Source organism: Pygocentrus nattereri, chromosome 18, assembly GCF_015220715.1.
Source record: "Pygocentrus nattereri isolate fPygNat1 chromosome 18, fPygNat1.pri, whole genome shotgun sequence".
Lineage (NCBI taxonomy): Eukaryota > Metazoa > Chordata > Actinopteri > Characiformes > Serrasalmidae > Pygocentrus > Pygocentrus nattereri.
Genome location: NC_051228.1, coordinates 147,501 through 158,392, shown reverse-complemented (window position 1 = coordinate 158,392; position 10,892 = coordinate 147,501). Strand labels below are relative to the sequence as shown.

Here is a 10,892-nt window from a genome sequence, read left to right as displayed (position 1 = left end):
CGTGGCCCCTCAGCAGCTCCGCCTCTCCACTTGCTGTCCTGTCTGCTCTCTATGATCCATAAAAGAATTAAAAAAAAAACAATGAACCAACATCTGATGTTAAAAACACAGTACATTCTCTGTTTATCTTCAGCTGATTTCCCAGATTAATTAAGACTCTGTTGATTGAAGCTCTTATTTAATCCACAGTCATTAATTAATCAGGAGCCGCTCTGACCCACTTTCACCACAGAAACCACAGACACTCCACACTGAATAAAAATAAAACTGGCACTGGGCTTCAGAGTGAAAGGCTGAAGACCAGTGAAGAACAGAGGGGGCGCTAGAGAGCAGCTCAGAGGGAGGCTGTTCCTGTTATCAGCTATGCTAATGTACTTTAGTCCATGTCCATAGATCACAGTGAGTCACGCAGAGTCAGAAACCTCAGAATCAGGACTATCAGAGACGCTGAACAGCTCCACACAGTGTGAGACACAATACTGGCATCTCTGCTTACCGGCTTCTTCACTAGGTTTCCCGTTCCACCTTAAATGGTGCAGCAGTTACGCTCTGGCACTACTGTAGAAGGATGGAGGCGTTGATTCTGTATCAGGAGGCTGAAAAAATGGCGTTTGTATTTATTTGCATATAATAAAGAGAAATGATTATCCCACTACAACCTGGCCTCGCGGCGGTGGTCCCCACCAGCCATCGGCTCACCCTCACAGTGACCAGTACAAAACACACCACCCAAATCCGCACCTGACACAAAATAACGCTAATAACACTCACTAAACTAATAAACGACACAAACTACTCCAGTGGGCATTTCCACACCTGCGGGTCTGAGCCCAGGTTCATGATTCTGTTACGTCAGCTGCTTTTCCACCATACAGTGCAGCTCGGCTCGACTCGCTTTTGGTACCAGCTACTTTGTTTTCCACTGCTGATATAGCGCCCCCTGAGTGTAGCTGGTTGTCATAGCAACACCAAACTGCTGTGATGTCAAGGAGACTAACGTTGTTCAGACAAGACTTACGTCACTTTTTGGTATCGGCTCAGCTCGCTTGGAACCTCCACAGAGATGGTACCAAAAATATTACCCGGTACCAGTGCCAGGTACCAGATTTGCCTAATGGAGAACCAAAAAAGGCGAGTCGAGTCGAGACAAGTCCAGCCAATACCAGGCAGTGGAAATGGCTGCTGTGCACATCTGGTCTAGTTTTGGTTCCTTGTTGCAGTTTAGCAAGTGACTAAAGGCACACCTGTGTCCTGTCGCCATCACCTGCGTGGGCTCAGTCTCCCTGAACTGGGCACTGACTGGTTTGTAGAGGAGAGCCTGACACCACCAGTTGGTCAGTTCCATTTGTTTCCCATTAGAGTGGGAAAAAAATGAACCTCCTGTCTCTTCATTGCAGAAAATGATAAGAAAAAGCAAATTAACAGACTTTTCTGTCGTGTAAATTCCAGGCCAATGTTCTGTCTCCAGCCCGTGAGCCACCACGCCTCATCTCACTTGACTCCCCTTACTTTTCCTTTCACGGGTCAGTTTGATCCAGACTGAAACCATCTCTTTTGGTTGGACCAAATTTTTGTCCAGGTCATGGTACCTTTTTGGTTCAGACCAAACAAGGCCCTTTTTTTGGGAGGATGCACACCTACCATGAGCCTCCACGTGTGGGTGCTCACATAGCCACGCCCCCTGAGCCTCTCAGCGCCAACGCCAGCCAATAGTAAGTCATTACAGGGTTAGGGTTAGGGTTAGTCATATTGATTTTTTCAGGTGTAATTAATTCAGTCTGTAAACAAACACAGTGATATAGAATTAACTAAGACAAACCCACCAGCTTAATTCGGCTCATACCTGCAGATTCATTAGTGTTCTCCTGTGTTCTGTTTGGGTTCAATGATTTTCTCACTGAAGTGTCTAGAGCTCTGTTTCCAGGGTTCTGTGTTGACTCATTGAAATTTTCTAGAACGTTTTCTTTTGGTTCTCTTTTGTCTCAAATGTGTTTCCTCAAGTTCCTGGGAAGCAGAAATGAGCAGATACGTTCTTTGTTACTAACAATTTTAATGTAATAAGCTAATCAATCTGTTTTACTATCTTGCTAATGTGAGTTTGTCACTTTACACTGGTAACTTGCTAGTTAGCGTGCTAAGGGCTGCGCGGCTAACCACTGAAGGAGGTGTTTCAGGTGCTGAGGTTTGTGTGATGTCATGCTAAACTCTGTGTTTTCATTTTCATTTGAATAGTTTGCAGAATTTACACTGAACAACATAAGCTGAGCGTCAAGTCACAGAAGTAGACAAAACTGGACCTGAACTAGGCTTGTGTTTTACTGTGACGCCCCTAGGCTGGCCTAGCTGAGGGTCAATGCCTTCCAGCCGAAAAATCTCCACCTTGTTATTTTTTCTATGACCTTTGGTGACCCTAAGACCCTAACCATGACCTTAGGAACCCTTTATAGGTATAAGATTTTTGTATGAGATCATATCATATATCTTATAAGAGGACTGTAGCTGCCCTGACCATCACAGCTACCTCAGGAAGATAAGCAAGATGATAATGACCATCATCATCATCATCATCACCACCATCATCATCTTCATCACAATCATCACCATCATCATCTTTATCACAATCATCATCACCATCATTTTCATCATCTTCATCACAATCATCATCATCATCTTCTTCTTCTTCATCATCTTCATCATCATCATCATCATCATCATCATCACCATCACCATCACCATCATTATCATTATCATCTTCTTCTTCTTCATCATCACCATCATCATCTTCATCACCATCATCTTCATCATGATAATCATCATCATCACGACTATCACCATCATCATCAACATCTTCTTATTATTTATCATCCTCATCCTCATCATCATCACGATCATCACAATCATCACTATCATCATCTTCATCACCATCATCATCATCACCATCATCATTATCACCACCTTCTTCTTCATCATCCTCCTCCTCTTCATCATCTTCGTTATAATCATCATCATCACCATAATTATCATTATCATTAACATTATCATCTTCTTCTTCATCATCACCATTATCATCTTCATTACCATCATTATCATTATCATTATCATTGTCATCTTCTTCTTCTTCTTCTTCTTCATCACCATCATCATCTTCATCACCATCATCTTCATCATGATAATCATCACCATCTTCTTCATCATCCTGCTCCTCCTCTTCATCATCATCTTCGTCACCATCACCATCATTATCATTATCATTATCTTTATCATTATCATCTTCACCATCACCATCACCATCATCTTCATCTTTATCTTAGTCTTCATCATCATTTTCATCGTCACCATCTTTTTCATCTTCATCATCATCATCATTATCATTATCATTGTCATTATCATCTTCACCATCATCTTCATCTTTATCTTAGTCTTCACCATCATCTTCATCTTCACCATCTTCTTCATCATCACCATCACCATCATCATCACCATCATCTTCATCTTTATCTTAGTCTTCATCATCATTTTCATCTTCACCATCTTTATCATCTTCATCATCATCATCATCATCATTATCATTATCATTGTCATTATCATCTTCACCATCATCTTCATCTTTATCTTAGTCTTCATCATCATTTTCATCGTCACCATCTTTTTCATCTTCATCATCATCATCATTATCATTATCATTGTCATTATCATCTTCACCATCATCTTCATCTTTATCTTAGTCTTCACCATCATCTTCATCTTCACCATCTTCTTCATCATCATCATCACCATCACCATCATCATCACCATCATCTTCATCTTTATCTTAGTCTTCATCATCATTTTCATCTTCACCATCTTTATCATCTTCATCATCATCATCATCATCATTATCATTATCATTGTCATTATCATCTTCACCATCATCTTCATCTTTATCTTCACCATCTTCTTCATCTTCACCATCTTCTTCATCATCATAACCATCTTTATCTTAGTCTTCACCATCTTCTTCATCTTCATCATCATCATCATCATTATCATTATCATTGTCATTATCAACTTCACCATCATCTTCATCTTTATCTTAGTCTTCACCATCATCTTCATCTTCACCATCTTCTTCATCATCACCATCACCATCATCATCACCATCATCTTCATCTTTATCTTAGTCTTCATCATCATTTTCGTCTTCACCATCTTTATCATCTTCATCTTTATCTTCACCATCTTCTTCATCTTCACCATCTTCTTCATCATCATCACCATCTTTATCTTAGTCTTCACCATCTTCTTCATCTTCATCATCATCATCATCATTATCATTATCATTGTCATTATCATCTTCACCATCATCTTCATCTTAGTCTTCATCATCATTTTCATCTTCACCATCTTTATCATCTTCATCATCATCATCATCATCATCATTATCATTATCATTGTCATTATCATCTTCACCATCATCTTCATCTTTATCTTCACCATCTTCTTCATCTTCACCATCTTCTTCATCATCATCACCATCTTTATCTCAGTCTTCACCATCTTCTTCATCTTCATCATCATCATCATCATTATCATTATCATTATCATTGTCATTATCATCTTCACCATCATCTTCATCTTTATTTTAGTCTTCATCATCATCTTAATCTTCACCATCTTCTTCATCATCATCACCATCATCTTCATCTTTATCTTAGTCTTCACCATCATCATCATCATCATCGTTATCATTATCATTATCATTATCATTAGCGGGGCTTATGAGGCAGGACGCACAACCTGATTGATAGCATGCACATTTATATATCTGTCTACAGTCTGTGGAAATGGATCCGGCCCGGTTCTGACCCAGAGCTCTTGTGCTATAAGCGTTGGTGTGTATAAATTCTACTGTAGGAACTAAGATTCCGTGGCCGTGTTTCCAAGCCGGACCGCTGTGTGCGCGCACCGAGCTGAGCGGTGTGTTTGTGTTAAACAGGTTTTAAAGTTTAAAATTAAAGTGAAATTAAACGGAATTAAAGCGGATTAAAGCGGATTATGGCTGATAAGAGTCAGACATGCTCAGTGTGGCTGGGGTCAGAGACAGGAATACTGAAAGGTGAGATTTATTACAGCGTGTTATTAAACACTGTTATTAAACACGTGAGAGCCGCTTCACACCGCGGGGTTCGAGCTTCAGCTGTTCACCCTGCGGCTTGCAGCCGCTTCGCGCGGCCTTTAATGACGTTTCAGCTGTTTAATGACGTTTCAACTTGTGGTTTGTGTTTAAAGGAGTGAGTCTGAGTAAGAAACGAGCCTTTAACTTCTGTGACATGAGCTCAGTGAGCAGAGACCAGGAGATCTGCGCTCTGACCTGGGGAGACCGGCAGGAGAGCGAGGTACTGAGACACACACCGACCAGCCGTAACATCAACACCACCTCCTTGTTTCTGCGCTCACTGTCCACTCCATCAGCTCCACTGACCGCTCAGAGAAACAGATGGACTACAGTCTGTAACTGTAGAACTACAGAGTGGAACTGAACGGTCAGTGGAGCTGATGGAGTGGACAGTAAGGTGGACTTTCTGAACTGACTGAAGGCTGTAGGATCCTGTTTACACCACTTGAAAGAAAAGAGTCATTCTAGGAATTTTGAGTTCATTTCTCATGGTAACGATGTCTATCAGTCGTTATCATGAGAAATGTATCAGCCCTACACTGATGTTCTCATGGACTCCCAGCTATTCCTAATACCAATATTACTGCTATTAATATTACTAGGATAATAACTCTGTAGGTAGTCTGACCAGAGGAGGATGGGTCCCCTCTGCTGAGCTTGGCTCCTCCCAAGGTTTCTTCCTCAGCTCTGAGGGAGGTTCTCCTTGCCCCTGTTGCCCCCTGGCTTGCCCACCTGGGTTTTTTTTTACACTTCTTGTTAAAACTCTTGTCTTTACTGGAATTCCGTGAAGCTGCTTTGTGACAATATCCGTTATAAAAAGCGCTACAAATAAATTTGATTTGATATCAGTCGACTTACTGTCTCATAAATATAACGTAATATTTCAAAATAATGAGAAAGTTTGACTTAAGTTTCCTAATAATGATAACATTTCTATGATTATAACAAGTCGTTATTACATAAGAAGTCAGTTCTAATATTATGATTTACTAAATGGGGGAATAACTTTTTTTGCTGTGGTGTAAACAGGAAATCAGAGTAGAGCTGGGCGATGTGGTGATATACTGTCATTATTGTGATAAATTCTGAGTGTGATGGTCAAAACAAAACCGAACTGAACAGATCATAATAAAGACAGTTAGAGCCTGAAAGTACCGGCAGTCAGCGGCCAGTGACTGCAGTGTAACGCAGATGATTAGCTTTATGTATACGTTTATATATACCTGCAGTTTGTTTATTGCAGCAGAACTGAAGCTGTAGCTGATGAAGAGAGCAGGGTGACTGTGTTTTGGTGATGTCATTAAGTGTGCGTGCTTGTGTGTGTGTGTCTGTGCGTGCTTGTGTGTGTGTGTGTCTGTGTGTGTGTCTGTGCGTGTCAGGTGTTGGTGGGCTGTGTAAACGGCTCAGTGAAGACGTTCAGTACAGAGAAAGGTGTTTTCACAGAGACGCGAGTCTGCGGAGATATTTCACAGGGCAGATTCACCGGCATCGCCGTCACAGACAGGTACACTCACTCACTCACTCACTCATACACTCACTCACTCATACACACACACACTCACTCACTCACTCATACACACTCACTCACTCACTCACTCATACACTCACTCACTCATACACACACACACTCACTCACTCACTCATACACACACACTCACTCACTCACTCATACACACTCACTCACTCATACACACACACTCACTCACTCATACACACACACTCACTCACTCACTCATACACACACTCACTCACTCACTCACTCACTCATACACACACACTCACTCACTCACTCATACACACACACACACTCACTCACTCACTCACTCATACACGCCCTCACTCACTCACTCATACACGCCCTCACTCACTCACTCATACACGCCCTCACTCACTCATACACACCCTCACTCACTCATACACACCCTCACTCACTCATACACACCCTCACTCACTCATACACACACTCACTCACTCATACACACACTCACTCACTCATATACACACACTCACTCACTCATACACACCCTCACTCACTCATACACACCCTCACTCACTCATACACACACTCACTCACTCATACACACACTCACTCACTCATACACACACACTCACTCATTCACTCACTCATACACACACTCACTCACTCATTCATACACACACTCACTCATTCATACACACACTCACTCATTCATACACACACTCACTCACTCATACACTCACTCACTCACTCATACACACACACTCACTCACTCACTCACTCACTCATACACACACACTCACTCATTCACTCACTCATACACCCACCCACTCACTCACTCATACACCCACTCACTCACACTCACTCATACACACACTCACTCACTCACTCACTCATACACACACACTCACTCACTCACTCATATACACACACTCACTCACTCACTCACTCATATACACACACTCACTCACTCACTCACTCATACACACACACACACACACACACTCGCTCACTCATACACACACACACACACACTCGCTCACTCATACACACACACACTCACACACACACACACACACTCATACACACCCTCACTCACTCATACACTCACTCACTCACTCATACACACACACTCACTCACTCACTCACTCACTCATACACACACATTCACTCACTCATACACCCACCCACTCACTCACTCATACACCCACTCACTCACACTCACTCATACACACACTCACTCACTCACTCATACACACACTCACTCACTCACTCACTCATATACACACACTCACTCACTCACTCACTCATACACACACTCACTCACTCACTCACTCATATACACTCACTCACTCACTCACTCATATACACTCACTCACTCACTCACTCATACACACCCTCACTCACTCATACACACCCTCACTCACTCACTCACTCATACACACACTCACTCACTCACTCATACACACCCTCACTCACTCACTCACTCATACACACCCTCACTCACTCACTCACTCATACACACCCTCACTCACTCACTCACTCATACACACCCTCACTCACTCACTCACTCATACACACACTCACTCACTCACTCACTCACTCATACACTCACTCACTCACTCATACACACTCACTCACTCACTCATATACACACTCACTCACTCACTCATACACACACTCACTCACTCACTCATACACACACTCACTCACTCATACACACTCACTCACTCACTCATACACACACTCACTCACTCACTCATACACACACTCACTCACTCACTCATACACACACTCACTCACTCACTCATACACACACTCACTCACTCACTCATACACACACACTCACTCATTCACTCACTTATACACCCACTCACTCACTCATACACACACTCACTAACTCATACACACACTCACTCACTCACTCACTCATACACACACTCACTCACTCACTCACTCATACACACACACACACACACTCGCTCACTCATACACACACACACTCACACACACACACACACACTCATACACACCCTCACTCACTCACTCATACACACCCTCACTCACTCATACACACCCTCACTCACTCACTCACTCATACACACCCTCACTCACTCACTCACTCATACACACCCTCACTCACTCACTCACTCATACACACACTCACTCACTCACTCATACACACACTCACTCACTCACTCATACACACACACACTCACTCACTCATACACACACTCACTCACTCACTCATACACACACACTCACTCATTCACTCACTTATACACCCACTCACTCACTCATACACACACTCACTAACTCATACACACCCTCACTCACTCACTCACTCATACACACCCTCACTCACTCACTCACTCATACACACCCTCACTCACTCACTCACTCATACACACCCTCACTCACTCACTCACTCATACACACCCTCACTCACTCACTCACTCATACACACCCTCACTCACTCATACACACCCTCACTCACTCATTCACACACACTCACTCACTCACTCATACACACACTCACTCACTCACTCATACACTCACTCACTCACTCATACACACACTCACTCACTCATACACACACTCACTCACTCACTCATACACACACACTCACTCATTCACTCACTTATACACCCACTCACTCACTCATACACACACTCACTAACTCATACACACCCTCACTCACTCATACACACCCTCACTCACTCATACACACCCTCACTCACTCATACACACCCTCACTCACTCATACACACCCTCACTCACTCATACACGCCCTCACTCACTCACTCACTCATACACACACTCACTCACTCACTCATACACACCCTCACTCATTCACTCACTTATACACCCACTCACTCACTCATACACACACTCACTAACTCATACACACACTCACTCACTCACTCATACACACACTCACTCACTCACTCACTCACTCACTCATACACACACTCACTCACTCACTCACTCATACACACACACACACACACACTCGCTCACTCATACACACAAACACTCACACACACACACACACACACTCATACACACCCTCACTCACTCACTCATACACACCCTCACTCACTCATACACACCCTCACTCACTCATACACACCCTCACTCACTCACTCACTCATACACACCCTCACTCACTCACTCACTCACTCATACACACACTCACTCACTCACTCATACACACACTCACTCACTCACTCACTCATACACACCCTCACTCACTCACTCACTCATACACACCCTCACTCACTCAGTCACTCATACACACCCTCACTCACTCACTCACTCATACACACACTCACTCACTCATTCACACACACTCACTCACTCACTCATACACACACTCACTCACTCACTCATACACACACTCACTCACTCACTCATACACACACTCACTCACTCATACACACACTCACTCACTCATACACACACTCACTCACTCATACACACACTCACTCACTCACTCATACACACACACTCACTCATTCACTCACTTATACACCCACTCACTCACTCATACACACACTCACTAACTCATACACACACTCACTAACTCATACACACACTCACTCACTCATACACACCCTCACTCACTCACTCATACACGCCCTCACTCACTCATACACACACTCACTCACTCACTCATACACACCCTCACTCACTCACTCACTCATACACACCCTCACTCACTCACTCACTCATACACACCCTCACTCACTCACTCACTCATACACACACTCACTCACTCACACACACTCACTCACTCACTCATACACACACACTCACTCACTCATACACACACTCACTCACTCACTCATACACACACATTCACTCACTTATACACCCACTCACTCACTCATACACACACTCACTCACTCACTCATACACACACACTCACTCACTCACTCATACACACACACTCACTCATTCACTCACTTATACACCCACTCACTCACTCATACACACACTCACTAACTCATACACACACTCACTCACTCACTCACTCATACACACACTCACTCACTCATACACACACTCACTCACTCGCTCACTCATACACACACACACACACACTCGCTCACTCATACACACACACACTCACACACACACACACACACTCATACACACCCTCACTCACTCACTCATACACACCCTCACTCACTCACTCATACACACCCTCACTCACTCATACACACCCTCACTCACTCATACACACCCTCACTCACT

At 43.3% G+C, this 10,892-nt stretch overlaps 1 protein-coding gene across 1 annotated transcript in view; it reads left to right on the top strand.

The window, feature by feature from the left end:
- The first annotated feature begins 4,919 nt into the window (after positions 1–4,919).
- The window catches only part of wdr74 (WD repeat domain 74), a 28,777-nt gene continuing 22,804 nt past the window's right edge, over positions 4,920–10,892 (top strand). Inside the window, exons 1-3 of the mRNA XM_017686760.1 lie at positions 4,920–5,095; positions 5,269–5,375; positions 6,535–6,659. Of these exons, the coding sequence (XP_017542249.1) occupies positions 5,035–5,095; positions 5,269–5,375; positions 6,535–6,659 (293 nt within the window). The 5' untranslated portion in view covers positions 4,920–5,034. The remainder of the gene's footprint in view (positions 5,096–5,268; positions 5,376–6,534; positions 6,660–10,892) is intronic.